Raw genomic sequence first — 19,702 nt, 5'->3', positions numbered from 1 at the left:
AGATTCTTTATCAGGCTGCAAGCCAGTGTTAATTATTGCTGGTGACTTATAAATGGATACAAGTCACTTTTAGCAACCCCTCTTACTTTTTTTATTTGAATCTCCGAATACCTGTCAGTATTTTAAAAGTTGGTAATCCAGCACATCTGAAGAGTTGAAAGGACAAATTAAAAGTGTAAATCTTCTCTTCTTTTTGTACCTACTAGCTGCCTTTATTTTTTGGCTTTTTTTTTATTCTTCATTAAATTTATTTTGCACAATAGTGTTTACAAATCTTGTACATCTTAACTCTAATAGAAGAATAGCAATAACAACCCCTGTTGACTAACAACCCCTGTTGATGACTAACAACCCCTGTTGATTTGCAGTCTTGTGACTGTTTGCCTTCTCTGCCTTTCTTCAAGGATTTTCCTTCTTTTTTCCCCAGTGACCTTAGGGCTCTACCAGCATATTCCTGTATCCTGTTAGACATAGATATGCCTCTTAAGAAAAGCCTTACTGTACTCATTATTGAAGAACCACCTACCCAGAGTCTTGACTCTAGGACAGGCCAGAAAGCAGTGCTATTGAGAGGTGTCAGTTGGTCTTCAGTTTCATCTGCTGAACCCCAACTTCAAGTATGAGTTGACATATTAGTCAGTGAGCTTCCATCCTGTGGGAGAGACTTTGGAGAAGCTGTCTTTTGTCTCCATTATTAGTTAATAAGAGGTGCCTTTTGGTCCAGGATGTTACCATCTCCTTACTTGGTCAAATCTCTGATGTACAGTTTTACAAAACTACTAAAGTGGATCTAAAATAGTTTTGATTAAGCCTGTGCTCAAAGCATTACCTGATCTTGAGGGTAATGCTATGTGCAGCTATCTTAATGGATGTCTTAGGAGTTTGTTATTCTCTTTACAGACAGCTCTAGACATCTCTTGGGAGATGTCTGGCATTTGTGCTGCTGTTCACTCTCTGTGAAGGTTGTACCTAGTTGCTATAGCACGGCCTGTGATACTGGTCTCACTGCCTCTGTCTGGTTTTGTTCTTCCATAAGCCCCATCTTTGTATGCCAGTAACCCATCTTAAACATCCTACCCTGCTTTAGAAACTGACTTGGGAGAAACTTGGTCATAGTTACCAGTAAACTTAGATGGACATCCCTAAGTGTTAACTATTTCTATCCAGTCAAGGATTCTCTTTTCCTTCAACATTTGGTTTAGAGTCTGGGACCAAAATGCAAAGGGGAAGAGTTCTGTTCAAAGGCAAGAGTCAAAATCTGTTATTTCAGTTGGCATTGCCTATATCAGTCACTTCTCCAGGTTTCCGTAAATTAGCTTGGTGGAATGGGACAAACATCCACCTTTGGAACTATAGCATAGTTAGAATTCATTGTTACTGGAATAACTAGCATTGCAGTTGTCTTGTTCCCCACAGATAACCAAGGAGTAAAGGGACAGCCTTTTGCTTAGGCAAAAGTCTAAGACTCGTGTTCCTGCCTCCCTGGTACAGGAGGGTTTAAGACTGATATGTAATGGGAGCATCACTTTTGCCAAATCAAATGAGTGACGGGTTAACGAGAAAATGTGACAATCACATTTTGTCTTTGCTCAAATAATTCTGTTTTTCCAAAGCTTTAGCAGCTTACTTAAATCTGTTAGACTGGGGAAGGAGAAAACTGTTCCCTAGCAGTTAACGTGGTATTCTTTAAGAAGAAAAACAAAGCCAAAGAAAACTCATCATTAGGCATGTTTGCCTTAAAGACAGTAGTGGGTAGAATCTAGAGTTTTAATCTGTTTTTAAAAGCTACATATCTCATATTTGGTGTTGGCCTCTAAGTCTAATTTTCATGTAGAATTCTTGCCATGTTGTTTTATTTGCATAAGCATTGTGTGCATTTAACTGCCTACCTAGCCTTCTTCATCTGTGATGACCTTCTCGCCACAGGGATCTTGACAATACAGAGTATGAATGTGCTGTTTACATAGTTTACTTGTAAGTAAAGAGCCTGAAATAACCTGTAGTTTTGCATCTAATGCGGACCCCAATTTACTTTGGTTGTTGTCAGGATCAATTATGAAACTGAAGTTTGGTGCCTCCTCTTTATCATGTTTTTCCCCTTGTAGCAGTTGTGTTTAATGTCATTAAAAAGAAATAAAAGTTCTTGTCAGTGAAAAAAAAATCACGATGAGATACCATGTCATGGGATGTGTATAATAAAAAACAAAATTTTAATGAAAATAACAAGTGTTGGAGAGGATGTGAAGAGATTGAAACCCTCATATATTGCTGATGGGAATAGAAATGGGTTCTGCCACTGTGGAAAACCATTTGATGGTTCCTCAAAAAGTTAAACATAGAGTTATCATATGACCCAGGAATTCCACTTCTAGTTATACACCCAAAATAATTTTTTAAAGATGTTTAAACAAAAACTTGTAAATGAATGTTCATAGCAACTAAAACGTGGAAACAACCCAAATTTCCATCAACTGATGGATAAACAGAATACAATAGAACATTATTCAGCCATAAAATGGAATAAAATATTGATGCATGCTCCAACAAGAGGTCATGTATTATATGATTCCATTTATATGAAACATCTAGAGTAGGCAAATCCATAGAGACAGAAAGCAGATTATTAGTTGCCAGGGGCCAGGGGGAAGGGAAAATGGAGAGTGACTGCTAATGGTCCTGGGGTTTCTTTCTGAAGTGATGAAAATATTCTGGAATTAGATGGTGGTGAAAGGTACACAACTCAACTAATTATACACTTTAAAAGGATGACTGTTAAAAATAAAAGATGACTGTTATGGCATGTGAATATATCTTAAAAACCCACCCCAAAATATCAGTAATTAAATGGAAATAGATACTCAAATCAAAAAGCTAAAATTGTCAGACCGATTAAAAAACAAAATGTAACTATACAAAAAATATTTTATGGGAAATCTTTCAGGATCTAGACATCAGTTTCCAAGATATTGATATAATATCAAGTTCATCAAAAATAGGAGAGGAGGAAGTCCAATTGCAAAGTGGCAGATTCTGTCATGTACCAACATGAACACACAGTTAACTACAGTATTTAATATGGCTGCTATATTAGAGATTTAAATTTCGCCTGTCATAGATTTAATATATTTGGTCTTTGAGTCATGTTTTGCTCTAGTATATGCTTAATTATTTCAAATTGCTTTTATTCTTTCATTACTAATGTTATGAATATTATTGTATAATATATTTATAGCATAATAATTAAAGAAATAAGTTCTCATAACCATTATTTTCTAGATATTTTTGTAATTACATTGCAAATCTTATTTTTGTTCCAAGATTTGATCTCAGGGAGAGGGGAGAGGATATGATCTAGGCTAAGTCTTAGGGAAGATGCATGGAAATTAGCCAGGAGAGGTAGGTATTCAGAGAAAAGGAGAACATGTTCCATGCAGAAATAAGAGTAAAGGCAAACGAGAGAATGAGAGTTCATAGCATATCTGAGGAGTTTCGAAAAGCTTGGCTTGACTGGAGAATAATGGGGAAAGAATGGAGTGATCTAGGCTATAAAAGAAATAATTTTAAATTTTGATCAGGAGGTTGATATGGTTAGATCTGTGTTTTTAAAAGATAAATCTGGCAGCAAAATACAGTATGGTTTGGGTGAGTCTATAGGATAGGACATCCGTTTAAAAGGCTGTTGTAGCAATATGGCAAGAGACGATAAGAGCTGGGCACAATGAAAGTGCTTTCATTGTTCTGATGTTATCCAGCTTTCTCTCTCTCTCTCTCTCTTTCTCTCTTCAGACCAAAGTTACCCCTAGAAAATTTTCTGGTCTTTATATCTGTATCTCTGAATGAAGGGTAGAGAACCTGGTTTATATCACTTAGTTATTCTAGGTCTTAATTTTCTTATTTGTAAAATGATAGTTTCCAAGATCCTTCCCATTTCAATGTTCTATGGAAGTACCTTGCCGCCAGCTGAGAACATTAACCATCACACCAGCCACGTGTGAAACTAATGATACTTCTGGATTCTTCACTTTTCACTCACTTAAACTAGTGTATTGGGTTTCCAAGTGATTTAAGAATATTCTAGACATAGTGCAGTTTTTGTTAACTTTATAAGATAACTTTCTACTTAAAAGATACAGAAACTTTGTGATGTGAGACCAAATTAAACAAAGGACTTAATCTTGCAGGTTGGATTTAAGCACCATATTATTTTATTGTCTTTGTTGTTGTTTTGGAAGTGCAACATGAAATATTGGTTGACAAGTATAATGCCTATGCCTCCAATCCTTCTCTATTTTTAAACTTTTTCCAGTAGGGATAAGAGTGCCTAAGGATTTATATTAGCTTAAGAACAGCTTCTTTATATCTGTATCTCTGAAGGAAGGGTAGAGAGGCAACAGAATAAATACATAAAATGGTGTCTGTAATATTTTATTATGATGACACTAGAGTGGTAGCCATAAATTGTCATCATCTCTTAGGAATACACGAAAAGAAACATGACGTGCAATTCTCTTGTATCCGGTTTCAATTATATAAGTGCATCATAAGTTCTCAGTTCTTATTCTGGATACACTGTTCAGAATTTAACTGCACATGTAAAAAGTTTTAAAGCCGTTATTTTGTCCATAATTTCATATGCTCCTATCATAGTTAGTGCCCGAGTTAGTTGGTCTCTTAGAGCAGCAGTGGTTACTGACAAGTTGTTATTTTCCGTTTTCCACTTATCAAGTGTTCGGTGGACTCTCTCACTTAATGAAACAGTGCTGAAAATTTTGAAATAATAATTATTTTAATTATCAATTAAGAACACTGTTTTAAACTACATCAGTATTATATATCTAGGTTTTCAACCTAGTTTACCAGAGTGAAGTGAGGATTAAATTAATTGGTGAAGATAGTCTATATAAAAATTTAGCACAGAGTTTGGCACATACATAGTAAGTGAATGTTAGTCTCATGCCATCCCTTGTTTCCTTGAAGAAAATCAACAATTCAATTAACATTTGATTCTAAGAGAGATTTACTCAAGAGCTCAAAATAATTGTGGACTGTTTACTATAAACCAGTATATTACTGCTACAATGCTACATGCTTTATAACTTGATCTCATGACAGCTCTCTTAGATAAGTCTATCCATTTTACCAGTAAAGAAACTGAGGCACAGGTAAGTTAGGGGACTTATCCAGGATCACAAAACTATTTGGGATTTAAAGCCAAGCAGTCTATCCTCAGAGTACTTGCTTAAAACTACTATACCCATATGGATCTCAAATATATAATAAACTAAAATCAGTCTTTTACAGCAAATTAGAGTTCATGTTAATATGAATGTTTCAAAACCGTGTAATATCAATATGATATAAATCAGAACATGAGAATAAGCTTATACTACATGTTGTCATTCATACATACCTCATTGTAGACTTATCAGTTTCTGTGATTGCCAGGTTTAGTTTTTGACACAAAAATTGAAAATTTGTTTCAGTAATATTGTTGGCAACTATCTTGAAGATCTTCGCTAAGATTTTCTCTACATTTGAACATAAAAGAAAATTTAGGTCATCTCTTTTGAAAAACATACTCTATTCTGAGTTAATATTATAGCTAGGTTTTTTACTTCTGTGCTGCTATAAGATGTACATATCAAATAAGATTGAAAACTAAAGTGCAGCTCTAACACACAAACTGAAATTTGAACCATTTATTCCATTTCTTCTAAAATCTGAATAACCCTAAACATAAATAATATAAAATGTCTATTTAAAAGGATATTATAAGCAACTTCAAGGTGATCATCAAACCCTTTAATTCTTTCAGGATTTGAAATGAATTTAGCTCCTTCCTTCAATTCTGACTTTTTAATATGCTCCTTTTGGTACCATCCTGAGAAACCAAGTTCAAATCTACTATAAATATGGTGTGTATATATATATATATATATATATATATATATATATATATGTATGCTTATTTTATATTCACATCACTTATTTAATGAATGTTGGCTTAGATATAAGTAGTGTATTTTTAGTTTATAAAAAAGCTTCTAGGTAATTTGAAATAGATCCATTTTTTTTTAGATCCACTTTTTGTTAACCAAGGTAATTTGAGAATTTTCAAGAACCAGTCATCTGCCACTCCTCTGTAGTCATCTCAAATCTGTTCTATGCTTTCTGTTTTTAAATTTTTATCCATACCATTAATCCCTCAGGCTAGATTTTATGCTAATGAGATAATTGAAAATCCAATCTCCTAAGTGAAATTGTAAGGAAGAGACCCCATGTTCTTTCTTAATTGCAGAATTAACATCTCCTATGATGACTTCCTTTCCAATTTCTCTCGGTGCCAAGCCTGCAGTATGAAGGCCCCGTGGGAATAAAGAAAGGAGATAAATGGCTTGGATTCTCTTGTTTTTGCTGACTTTCATCTGTTGTCATTGCCCGTTGAACTTTCCCCAAAGAGGCTAGAACCACATGAATCTTCCTTCCTCAGGAACTTGAGTAACAGAATTTTAACAAGGACGTTCAATCATGTAACTTTACAGACCTTCTCTAAAGTACTGTTACCTAACAGGAATACTTTATAGATCCTTGGAAACCCCTAAAAGCTTTGTTTTATAAAAATAAAGTTACCATTAAATATCCCCTTTTTAATAATAATTAGCAGAACCAACTTGCCTAGCAAGTTAGAGAAAACACCTACAGTGACTTTTTATTGCTTAGGTTCCTTCCATCCGTGAGGCCCACATCTTGCAAAACATTCTGAATGGTAGCCATACATATTGTGGCTTACAGAGGACTGTACATTTTTAGTGACCGTCTCAATAGATTATAAGATTATGATGATATAAGCCTCCTGATTACATAGACAGGGTCCTGATAGTTGTATATATTCTCTTTCCCCAAATCTGGATCATTAAATTGATTTAATACTTAAATACGGCATTAAATTGGAGGACCAAAATATGAATCTACTCTGAGGATTGACAATGAGCGGCAAAGTTAGAGTTCCAGAAAAAAGGTTAGTTGTTGGGAACCCAAACCCAGGGAAAGAACTGGATAGTGAAACTTCCATCCCAAAGGCTTGGAGAAACCAGTCTCCATCTGGTCTGGTGAAAGGGCATTTAAAGAAAATGGACCCACTCTCTGAAGTAATCAGGAACTACCAAAGGAGCTCTTAAGAACAGAAGGAATGAAGACTGCCCAAAGATTACAGACAGGTGATCATAATGAGCCAAGAACTGACTGGCATCAATGTAAAGGATCTATGAACTTCCTTCAAGGCAAAATACAACTTTTAGAACAACTACATATGGTGATCAGAACTGATGAAAAAATCTGTATGTAGATTCTCTGAGTTTGGCCACAACCATGATGAAAAATCTCTTGAAGTACATTGAGGCCAGTAGGTGGGAAGCAGCTCACCTGTGACTTAAATTTACCTGTTTTCAATGGTTCAAATTGTGTAGACCCAGATTAAATAATCAAAATTACCAAAATAAACTCCTAGCCTTCAGGAAAGGGTAGACGATAAATATTTGAAAGTCTCTGCCAGATTGAAAGCCTCTGATTAAAGCAAACTATTTGTTAATTTATAGATGCCAGAAAATGATTTGTAAGCTAGCCAATCACTCATCACCTACCATCTCTCTCATCTGCCCTCTGTAGATAGCATGCAATAGTACACAATTGTTTTTCTTTACAGATTTCCACTGGAGGTCTCAGCAAAGGGTTATCATCAAAATTTATCTCCTTCAGTGAAAAAAGCTTGTAGATACCACTAGGCAGAGCTGTCAGATTATTTCCTAGTAGAAAAAAAATTACAATTGAATTATATCCTTCTGTAAAAGAAAACTATAGAGACAAATAACAACTATGTAAAGGGCATCTACTGTGTCTCACTGACAAAGTATCAGAGGAGCCTCACAATGCTGGCAAAACATAAGTTCTTACTGTTGTCCACTTGCTAGGAATGAAAAGGAGAAAGTATAGAAACAGAGCAATGATTCCTTTTTCTCATAGAGAATGACAAAATGAGAAGGAGGCTTTCCTCTTATAATGCAGGAAAGGACTTTACAGAGTAAGTGAGATGGTAATTTTTTTAATAAACTTTGTTTGCAATAATTTCAGATTTACAGAAAAGTTGCAGAAATTGTAGAGTTCCTGTATACTCTTCATCTAGTTTTAGTTTTCCCTGATGTTATCATCTCACATTATTGTATTACATTTTTAAATCGAAGAAACTTTAACATTGGCACATTACTATTAAATAAGCTTTGGACATTTTTGAATTTCATTATATTTTCCATCAATGTCCTTTTTCTGTTCCAGTATCCATTCCAGGATAGCACACTGCATACAGTTATGTCTTCTGGTCTGTGACAGTTCCTCAGCCTGTCCTTGTTTTTCACGATCTTGATGGTTTTGAGTAGTACAAGTTAGGTATTTTGTAGAATATTCCTTAATATGAGTTTATCTGGTATATTTTTTCATGAATAGACGGGGGTTATGGGTTTTTGGAAAGAATACCACAGAGGTGAAGTGCTCTCATCACACCAGAGATACCTGACATCCACAAGACACCACTAGCATGTTAAACGTTATCCCTTGGCTAAAATAGTGTCTTCCAGGTTTCTCTAATGTAATGTTTTGATTTTCTCCATTCCATACTCTATTCTTTAGAACTGAGTTACGAAGTCTGGTCCACCCTCAAGGAGTGAAGATTAAGCTCCAACTTCCCTAAATATAATTTTTTTCAAATTTTTTTCAAATCTGTGGGACTTCCCTGGCAGTCCAGTGGTTAAGACTTCACCTTCCAATGCAGGGGGTGCAGGTTTGATCCCTGATCAGGGAGCTAAGATCCCACATGACTCACGGCCAAAAAACCAAAACATAAAAACAGAAGCAATATTATAACAAATTCAATAAAGACTTTTAAAATGGTCCACATCAAAAAAAATCTTTAAAAAAATGTTTTTTGATCTTTAAAAAAAAAACCACCTTAATCTAATATAAACCTGACATAAAAAGTAAAACTGTGATAACTGACAAAGTAAGAATTTGTAATCATTTCAAGAGGAACTGGCCTAAAGTTTGCCTTTGTGCTATTTATATATATTTATGGTTATATTATTTTAGCCAAAATTAAAGGAACCTGGTTCCTTTTAGTGAAGAAAGGTATTTAGAAACCAAGATCTGGGTACTAGAGTTGCTCATTGCTTCTTGGAGTGTGTGCTGCTTCTGACTTAAGTATATTCTGTCTCACTCCCTGATATCACTAGCTCTGGGGAAAACCAGTTGCCATGTCATAAAGAGGCTCATATGGCAAGGGACTAAAGCCTGCTGCCAGTAGCCACATAAATAAGCTTTGAAGCAAATCCACCAGCCCTAATCAAGCCTGGCTGCAGCACCAGCCAACAGGTTGGCTGCAATCTCATACAAGACTCTGAGATAGAACAAGTCAGCTAAACACCTCCTGGGTTCCTGACCCTCAGAAACTGTGTGAAATAAATATTTTATTAATTTAAGAAGCGAAAGTTTGTGGAAACTTGTCACATACCCATAGAAAACTGATATAACAGCTAATGGCTAAAAGTACTGAACTGAGATCTAAGGAGCTGCCATTTGCAGGGAAGGAGTTTGTATTTTTAGTCCAGCAACTTAAGTGCCTGATGAAGCAACAATAGCAACAAAAACAAATATCAACATTGGAGAGAAACAGAATTGATTATAGAGTTCACGATTCAAAACAGAGAAAAAAGAAAATGTGGCTCACTCCCAAGAGAAAAATACAACTCAATTGCTGTAGTCAACATATAAGAATTTTAAAGCAGCTAATACAATGATGTTCAAGAATGTAAAGAAAGATATTCTTATAATGAATGAAAAAAAATAGGAAATCTTGGCGCTTCCCTGGTGGCGCAGTGGTTGAGAGTCCGCCTGCCGATGCAGGGGACACGGGTTCGTGCCCCGGGAAGATCCCACATGCCGCCGACCGGCTAGGCCCGTGAGCCGTGGCTGCTGAGCCTGCGCGTCCGGAGCCTGTGCTCCGCAACGGGAGAGACCACAACAGTGAGAGGCCCGCGTACCGAAAAAAAAAAAAAAAGGAAATCTTGGAGGAGAAATATAAACTATAAAAAAGGAAAAATGGAAATGCTAGAACTGAAAATTTCAGTATCTGAAATTAAAAATTAATTGGAGAGACAACAATAGGATAGAAATGATAGACAAGTCAGTAAACTTGAAGGCAGATCAATATGAGATGCTGAAAGCTCTGTGTACACCACACACACACACACACACACACACACACACACACGGAGAGAGAGAGAGCACTTTAGGGATTTGTAGGACAACATGTAAAGGAAATTGGAGTAGAGAAAGAAAATGACGAAGAAAAAAATTTTGAAGGAATAACAGTTAAAAAAAGTCCCCCAATGTAGTAAAATACATGAATATATAGACCAGAAACAGCAAAATCCAAGCAGTATAAATAAACATGAAAAACACACCTGGAATGAATGCCACAGAAAATTCAGAGTAGGCCTCTCAAAATATCAGCCCCTCCAATTGAAACAATCAAAAGCTGGAAAGGGCTGATAGAATCAGCTTTCTCAGAATTCTGGAACTTAATCCAGAATTTTACGGTTACTAGGATACTGCTCAATGAAGAAAAAGGCAGGAGAATTTTGGTAAGAGAGCACTGTGGCTTTTTCACTCGTCTCCATACCACCCTCCATTTCCCAGCATGGCAGCAACAGCTGTGGGGAGGGCAGCCTGCATTCCTGGTGCAGCTTGCTGGTGCCAGAAAGCCAACATGGACCTTGTTCTTTTAATACTGAGGCTTTGCATTTTGACCTGTCTGCTGATTCCCCGAGGGCTTGACACAGAGACTGACTTTTGTTTTGCTCCCCCGACTCAGGATGGAGCTGCCTTCCTGAATGGCAAGTTGTTGTCACATGTAAAGACACACATGTCTGAGCCTACCTGGGGCAAGGAACAGCAGACAGGGAAAGCAGCAAACAGATCCAAAAGCCCAGGAAGGAGGAGGCTGAAGAGGGAGTTTCTTGGGGGAATAATGGCTGAGAAGGGCCATGGTGTATCCTGGGGGAAATGGAGTACAGTAAGCATATCTAGGACTGAACACATGCACAGAAGAGAACTGAGAGAATCCTAGGTTTGTGCCTGTGGTGGATTTTTGGGCTTCACACAATCAGGCGAAGAAGGCTAAGGCAGAGTCATAGGTGGCCTGACTTAGCATTGAAGTGCCCCAGCATAGAGCTAAGCTGCAAAGACTGGGAAAGTAGTATTTTCTTTTATGGCTCCAGGTATTGAAGGACAGAAGAAGATATCCATGCAAATACTAACCAAAGAGTTGGGGTGGTTTTACTAATATCAGATAACATAGACTTTAAGTCAAAAACTGTTATAAAGGACAAAGGACAGTATATATTTTTAAAAGGATCATTACATTAAGAAGATATAACAGTTATAAGTATATACATACCTAACAGCAAAACCCCAAAGCATATTAGACAAATATTGACAGAATTGAAGGGAGCAACAAGTGGTTCTACAGTAATAGATGGAGACTATAATACCTCACTTTCAATAATGGATAGAACATTTAGACAAAAGGTCAGTAAGGAAATAGGGCACTTGAACAACACTATAAAGCAACTAAACCTAACAGACATACATAGAACACTCCAACAGCAGAATACATATTTTTCTCAAGTGCACATAGAACATTCTCCATGATAGACCATATATTAAGCCACAAGACAAGTCTCAATAAATTAAAATTGACTGAAAAAAGTCATACAATATATCTTCTTTGACCACAATGGAATGAAACTATGAAAAATAATAGAAGGAAAACTGGAAAATTTACAGAGTTAAACAGCATACTTTTAAGCAACCAATGTGTCAAAGGTGGAATCAAAAAGGAAATTATAAAATACAAAGAGATGAATGAAAATGAAAACGATAACCAAAAATTATGGATGCAACAGAAGCAGTGCTTAGGATGAAATTTATAGCTGAAAAAGAAGAAATATCTCACATTAATAACTTTACACCTAAATGAACTAGAAAAAGATAAGCAAATTAATCCAAAACTATCAGAAGGAGGAAACAATAAAGATTAGAGCAGATATACATGAAATAGAGAATAGAAAAACAATAGAATCAACAAAACCAAAAGTTGGTTCTTTGAAAAGATCAACAAAATTGACAAATTAGCTTTAGTCCATTAGCTTTAGCTCAATGGACTAAGAAAAAAGAAGCAAGACTCAAATTACTAAAATCAGAAATGAAAATGGGAACATTACTACTGATTCTACAGAAATAAAAGATTATAGAGTACTGGGAACATTACTATACCAGCAAATTGGATAATCTAGCTGATGTGAATGATGGAGTTAGAATTCTAAATAATGTCCTACTTCAAAGTCTGTGCTTTGAGGAAAGCAAGGAATTAATCTATAAATCCTGTTCACTGGTATAATGTCTCACATTTATCAAAATATTTTCATAAGTTTTAACTTATATTTCCACGATTCTATGAACAAACAGAAGTTATAGCTTTCCTATCTTGCTGATGGAAAAACTGAGGTTCAAAGTGGTTATCTTCCTAAATCCACTAGCGTTAGTGACAGAGGGGACTAATTCTCAAGACTGTATATAAATGTCTTTTGTCTGAATAATGAAGATGCTACCAGCTTTCAAAGTCTCATTCAGTCCAAATCTATGACGTGGGTATTCCTGTTAGCTTCGTTTCATGAATGGAGGAAACAGATTATAACTTCAAATCTGGCAAGGAAAGCTGGAGACTGTGGGCATGCCAGTTGTGTAGCGATTATCTCTTAGATCCAAACCCATCTCTTGGATGGGTTTGGACTAGATGGGTATGGACTAGAAAATACTAGTCCATACTTTGGATCTCTTAGATCCAAACCCATCTCGTGGGCTCCTTGACTGTTTTTCCTTGAGTGTCACACCAGCAACACTCTTTTACCCCACCGGCAGCAGTTCCTGCCCATATAACAGGTGAATGCAGTTTGCAGTTTTCCCAACACTTGCAGAACTAGCTCCTCTCTCTCTCTCTCTCTCTTTCTCTCTCTCTCTCTCACACACACACCCCTACACAAACACACACTTACCATCCCCAAGCTCAGAGGAACAAGCACCAGGCAAGCAGTACTTCATCCTCAGACTTCCGAGTTTCACCACTGCGTGACCCCTCTTCCAAACTTATAAGTTTTAATAATTCCAAATTCTTCATTTTATTCCCTTAGCCATAAGACGGTTATTGCTTCCTGCCATTGCTACTTTTGTGATAACCTTAGGATTCTCTCTTTACCCTTTTAGTTAAACAGTTAAGAAGATTTTACTTAGTAATTAACTAAGGTGTGGTTTCTGGATCCTGACTGATACACTTTTCTAATTCTGATAGGGACTAACAGAGAACTGGCTAAGCTTGCAGAAAAGTCTGTGATCTTCCTATTTTGTCTTGATTCTTGTACTAGAAAACCTCGAGAGAACTGTGCTTTCTATTGGTAGTTGTGTTCTCCAGTGGGTCAGAAGACTCTGGTCAGCCTTTTTTTTTTTTTATGCACAAATAGTAGCTGAGTGAAGCGTGTCCTACACTTGGACAAAATAGATAACCTCCCTAAAAAACAGTGAAACTTTGCCAAAATACAAAAGTGGGACCAAAAACTTAAATTGCAGGGCTGAGTTATTGTACCTTATTGCAAGTGATCGCAAACTGATGTATACCTACATAGCCAGCTTACTAGGGGTTCTGGGGATTCAGGAAACAAATGCCAGTTGCATTATATCTAAGTATTGATATATTTACTGTAGGTTTTACTGTACTACTGGTACTAGTGCACCCAAAAGATGAGTTTGTTTTTAATCTAGAAATCCTCTAAATTTAAGAAGGTGCAGGGCTCTGGTTATAAGTGCTACTTTCAACTGAAAGATATAATTTTAGAAACCCAGCTGTTTTTGAGATTAGCTGGTACAACCACTATGGGCATAAATTTCCTCATATCTGGTAAAGTTGAAGATGTACATAACCTCTGATCCAGTGATTCTACTTACAGCTATATGCACTTCGAAAAACTCAAGCAGATGTATACTAGGAACATGTACAGGGATATTTATAGTAGCAAACAAATTGGAAACAACCTAATTGTCTATCAACAGGATAATGGATTAATTGTTGTTTAACCATGTAATTGAATATTATACATATTATGCAACATTTAAAATGAATGAAATAGGTCTATGTATACATTGACATGGATTAACTTTAGAAATATGACAAATGAAAAAGCAAGTTACAGAATTGTAAATTACATACCATATAGTATAAGATATAATAAAATTTAAAACTCTAAATAATGTTATTTTGTTATGGATATATATATGTATAAAAACATAGATAGAAAAAAGATATACATCCATTTCAGTACATTGGTTACTTCTAGTTTGGGGAGAAGTACAAAAGAAGTTTCACTTCTATTTTTAAAAGATAAACATCGGGCTTCCCTGGTGGTGCAGTGGTTGAGAGTCCACCTGCCGATGCAGGGGACACGGGCTCGTGCCCCGGTCCGGGAAGATCCCACATGCCACGGAGCGGCTGGGCCCGTGAGCTGTGGCCGCTGAGCCTGCGCGTCCGGAGCCTGTGCTCCGCAACGGGAGAGGCCACAACAGTCAGAGGCCGCGTACCGCAAAAAAAAAAAAGATATACATCAATTTCAGTACACTGGTTACTTCTAGTTTGGGGAGAAGTACAAAAAAAGTTTCAATTCTATTTTATTTCTTAATCAAAAATATCTCAAGTAAATAACACAAAATGTTAGCATTCCTTATATCTGAGAGTAAGTACATAGGTGTTTATTATTTTTCTGTAAGTTTGAAATATTTCATAATAAAAATTATTAAGAAAAATACTAGTCTAGCTTTGGGAATTCTGATATTTTTAGAGTGAGTGATTTACTTTTTGTTGTTGTTGTTATTGAAGTGATTTACTTTGTAAAAGAGTGTAAGGTATTAGAGTATTGTAGGGTGTAGGAGTGGGATCGAGGAGCCAGCAGAGAAGGAAAATAGAGAAAATGCTGACCTAAGGTTGTGTAGGTAGGTGTGTGAAGAGAGAGAGATGAGGTCAGGTTCACAAAGGGAAGAAATAATGAATGACTGGGTATAGGCAGAGAAAACAGAAAAGAAATGAAAATGTGTGCAGGTTCCCCAGCTGGATTATAACCTCTTTTAGGGAAGGAACTGGACCTTATGGTTTGCTCTCATTTTCTGTACCTGCACTAGCCATTTCCTTCCTATTGGCACTTAATACATGATGTTGACTGTTTGCCATTCTGTCTTGTCAGCAAAATTTGCAACCTAGAAACCAAAACTCAACTTAATTTATTATGCTTATTGGTTATGCTTGACACTCACCACTCAAGTTTAGTTGCTGGAGAGCATTTAAAGATAGAAAAGATGGTGGCAGATATCTTATTTGATTGTTGTATGCATTTAAACTAACCAAACCTCTCAGCTCCCCTATATTTCTTGGCATCTCTCTGATTTCATTATTTGAGATATCAAGTCCTTTAAGTTGAGTCATATTAGACAGCTCTTCCGGAAGTCTTGTTAACTGTAACAAAGGTTAAACAATTATATTTTTAATAAATATTTCTATGACTAAAACTTTTAATAAAATAAAATGGAAGGAGAGTTTTTTTGTCCTAAAAAAGATATATTTTCATTATGTCACAAAGTCTTTGTGATTCCCTTGCTTAATAAAACCCACAACAAATTGTGTAGCATGCAGGTATTTCCCCAGTCTGACCAGTGCTACCAATTCAACCCTGTGGCTTGCTAACCACTTTCCTCACTCTCCCAACACTCAGTGTTCGTTGCCACCTTATCCCTTTCTTCCATCCCTAAAGCTTACCCTGCTTTGATTTCTTCTCCGCCCTGAAGTCTTTCTAAACTGTTCTCTTCCATATTTGATCTCTTTACTCCTACTCTCATTAACATTACTTTTTATTAGTCCCTTATGTGTTCTTCTTGGATTTTTAAATGACATGATATATGTTTTATCCTTTTTGTATACATGCTCCCAGTCATGATGCATTTTGAGTAAGTGCTCAGTAAATTTCTTTATAATGGACACACACAGTTTGGCAATATAGCCTCAAATGAAAATTCCTAGTATGAAAAGTATTGCAAAGTAACAGGAATTAAGATACTCTGCTAAGGCAAAGAAAAAATATGCATCGTCAGAAAAACTAAGGCCATCACAAGTGGTGTTTGAAATAAAGGAAGTTCTATGAGTGAACAAAAGAGTTTTGAATATATGGGCCCCTCAGAAATAATCAAACAACAAGGTGAATACTGGATATTGTGCTCAGTGTTCTTCTATATATAAAAGAAGCATAACAGACAATCCCTAACTTCAAGGAGATTAAAATTTAGTTCTAAATTATATTACATCCATAACTTTAAAACTCCTTTCACAGTTAAACTGAAATAAAAATAAGTCTATAAAATTGTCAGCTTTAATTACTTGGGATTTCATTTTAATGAAATATTTTCCTATAAAACTCTTGTGTTGAAAAGTTTATTTGTAAGCCACATTTGAGGTTTTAAAAAAAAGCCTATCCTTTACAAAATAAAGTATTCCAGCTAAATTAAACACACACACACACTACAGCTTAGATTCTGATCCCCTTCAGTCATGCCTTCCCCACAAAGTCCTAAATATCCATCTCTTACCTTTCTCCCATTTATCTGGCTTATATTCAGCACTTCCAGTGATTGAAGTTGGCAAAGTTCAATAGGAAAACATATAAATTGATTGCTTGAGATGTTTAATTTCAGGATTCCTTTTAAGTTACAGATGTCTGAAGGAATAGTCTGTATTTGGTTTTCTGAAAGATCAAGTACTTGCAAATTTTCTAAAGTACACACTTCTATGGGGAAAGTTTCCAACTTATTACAGCATAAAATAAGAACACGGAGCGATACCATATTGGAAATAGATGGTTGAATTTTCCTTATTTTGTTTTTACCAAGATCAAGGTATTCAAGATTAATAAGAGAACATAAGTGCTCAGAAAATATTAGGAGTTTGTTTTCATTAAATTCTAAATGAAGCAGTTGTTTACTGAAAGATATATCTACAGGTATTTCTGAAATATAATTTCCATTAAAACCCAAATAATAAAGAGAATCTAAAGCACACAAACCTAGTGGAAAATACATTATTCTATTATAACTCAATTCAACTTTAGTTATTTTTCTACAGTTTTTTATTTCAATAGGAAAGTCTGCGATTAAATTTCCTGAAAATTCTAGGCTGAACATATTATTAAGATGTGAAATATATTCAGGTATTTTCACGATATTATTTCTGTTTATATGGAGTTTTCTTAAATTTTTAAGCTTATGTATGTTCTTAGGAAGTTCTGTTAACTTATTATCACTAAGACTAAGGCATTCCAACATTACGCAGTGGGAAATTTTCTCTGGTAGGTCTTTCAATAAATTTTTATCAAGTATTAGAATCCTAAGTTCCCTAAAATTCTCAATTTTGTGTGAAATAACTTCCAATTTATTGTCTGTCAGTTGGAGTTCTTTCATTTTGAGCAACTGAAAAATTTCCACGGCCAAAAAGGTAAGTTTATTGTGATCAAGTAAAAGTATTTCTAAATTTTTAAGTTCCTTAATTTCTTTTGGCAAACTGTTTATCAGGTTTCCAGAAAGGTTTAGTAAAATTAACTTTGGAAGGAAGCACAGAGCTTTAGGAAATACTGTTAACTGATTATATTCCAGATTGAGAGCCCTCAAGTTTTTCAAACTAGAGAGAGTATCTGGTATATGTCTTAACTTATTTTTAGCCAAATTTAAAATTTCCAAGTTTCCAAGACTTTCCAAGCCAGAAGGAAAATCCTCAATGCAATTGTTATTTAAAAACAGTTGCCTGATAGTCCCAAGCTGTGATATTTCTTTAGGGATATGTGATATTTGGTTGTGGCTGACATTTAATAGCTGTAAATTATGAAGTAACTGAATTTCAGATGGAAGTGATGATAACCCATTTTCTTGCATGGTTAGAATTTCAAGTCCTAGCAGATCACTGGAGTCTGCCCCTTTAAAACTTTTGATTTCATTCTCATCTAAATAGAGATATTTTACATACTTGATTTTTAAAATGTCCTTAGGGAATTCTTGTAAACCCTTGGCTTTGAGGTTAACTGTAAACTTATCTGATCCTAAGCCAAGTCCTTTCTGATTTTCTTCAGAGAGTTGTGGACTAATTTTTTCTAATGTTTCATGAGTTAGGGAGTCAACGAAAGCCTGATATTCAGCACTCATCTTAGTTACTGATAGTGATGAACTTTGTGAAATTTCACTTTTTGACTGCAAACTGTCATATGTAGCAATTGTTTCAGAAACTTGAAGAGTTTTCCTTTGTTCTTCATTTCTCTTAGACTTACTTCCAGAGGAGGATGTTGATGTATCATCACATATACCTAATGTATTTTTTCTAGGACGCACTTTACAAATTTGGTTGGAAGTGGTCCCATCAGAAGCTTCCTTTAGAGAGTTTGATGTTTCTTTAATAATTCCAGATTTCTCTACTAACCGTGATCTAGATTCTTTCCTAAATTGACTAGTGAGATCCTCTAGCTCTTCTGAAGTACTCTTCTTTTCAGACATCTTCTTTGCTGATATGTTTTATACCAATACAAGATTGCAATTCAATTATAATTTTCATGTTTAATTTTTTCCTTTGAACCTACAAAACAAATGATGTGAAGAGATATAATAAAGCTGTTAAAATTACAAATGAATTTTAATACAACTTTATTCTATAATAAGTAATTTAATAATTATTAAAATACATTTATAACTAATTAACTTATATATAATTTCTGGCTAAAGATAGTTTATTGATTGCATGCATTTATCACAATACTCTTGATACCACATTAAAATTATAGAAAGGAATAAAAAAGATCAAAGAAAATGAGGAAGGATACATGAGAGAATGAAAGAACTCAGCAAATTTTTGGAAGACAGGGAATAGCCAGTGGCCCCCCCCCGTGCCACATGCAGAGAGTACCATTCTCATTGTGGATATCGTAGGTTTACATATGGTATTGAAGCATCTTGTCCCAACAAATTCAGTGTGTTATGACAGTTCTCCAATAGGTGGAAGTAAAATGCCTTAAAGAAGGGGATGCTTTCTATAAAAAGTAGAAGTAAAACAACCTTTTCAAGGACTAACGCCTGACTTTAAGTCTTTTGTTTAACTCTTGAGGAACCTGCACAACTAGGCAGCACCCTTCTTCAGAGGTCTGGATCCCATCTCTGTAGGTCCCTCCTCCAAGTTTGTGGTTTTTAATAACCCAACCTCTTCCCTTCGTTCCATCATCCCTAAGGGTGGTAGCTACTTCCTGTATTTATTATCTCTATGTTACTGCAGTTCCCCCTCTACCTTTTCAGTTCTCCAATACTTGACTACACAACTCCCTATATTTACTGCTCCTTCTTATTATTATTATTATTTATTGAAATATGGTTGATTTACAATATTGTATTAGTTTCAAGTTACAGCAAAGTGATTCAGTTATATTTTTCAGATTTTTTTCCATTATAGGTTATTACAAGATATTGAATATAGTTCCCT

General features: G+C 35.4%; 1 protein-coding gene across 1 annotated transcript; it reads right to left on the bottom strand.

Moving 5' to 3' along the window:
* Positions 1 to 4,401: 4,401 nt before the first annotated feature.
* Positions 4,402 to 18,729, bottom strand: LRRD1 (leucine rich repeats and death domain containing 1). Its single transcript, XM_060019905.1, has 5 exons — positions 16,783 to 18,729; positions 15,460 to 15,658; positions 7,641 to 7,802; positions 5,411 to 5,528; positions 4,402 to 4,760 (listed from the first exon to the last, which is right to left on the bottom strand). The coding sequence occupies exons 1-5, from the start codon at positions 18,727 to 18,729 to the stop codon at positions 4,574 to 4,576; spliced, it is 2,613 nt and encodes an 870-aa protein (XP_059875888.1). The 3' UTR covers positions 4,402 to 4,573.
* Positions 18,730 to 19,702: the final 973 nt, after the last annotated feature.

This window comes from Delphinus delphis, chromosome 9, assembly GCF_949987515.2.
Source record: "Delphinus delphis chromosome 9, mDelDel1.2, whole genome shotgun sequence".
NCBI classification, from domain to species: domain Eukaryota; kingdom Metazoa; phylum Chordata; class Mammalia; order Artiodactyla; family Delphinidae; genus Delphinus; species Delphinus delphis.
Note: the sequence above shows the minus strand (reverse complement) of the source record. Positions and strands in the feature narration are given on the sequence as shown.

Excerpts from the sequence above, each read along its gene's own strand:
- LRRD1 (XM_060019905.1), bottom strand. The coding sequence starts at position 18,729 with ATGTCTGAAAAGAAGAGTACTTCAGAAGAGCTAGAGGATCTCACTAGT. Across the intron at positions 7,803-15,459 it reads CCAGCAACTAAACTTGAGTG|GAAATAATCTGACAGCTCTG; the intron begins GTGAGTGTCAAG and ends TTTTTCTACTAG. Across the intron at positions 4,761-5,410 it reads ACTGATAAGTCTACAATGAG|CACTGTTTCATTAAGTGAGA; the intron begins GTATGTATGAAT and ends CAAAATTTTCAG.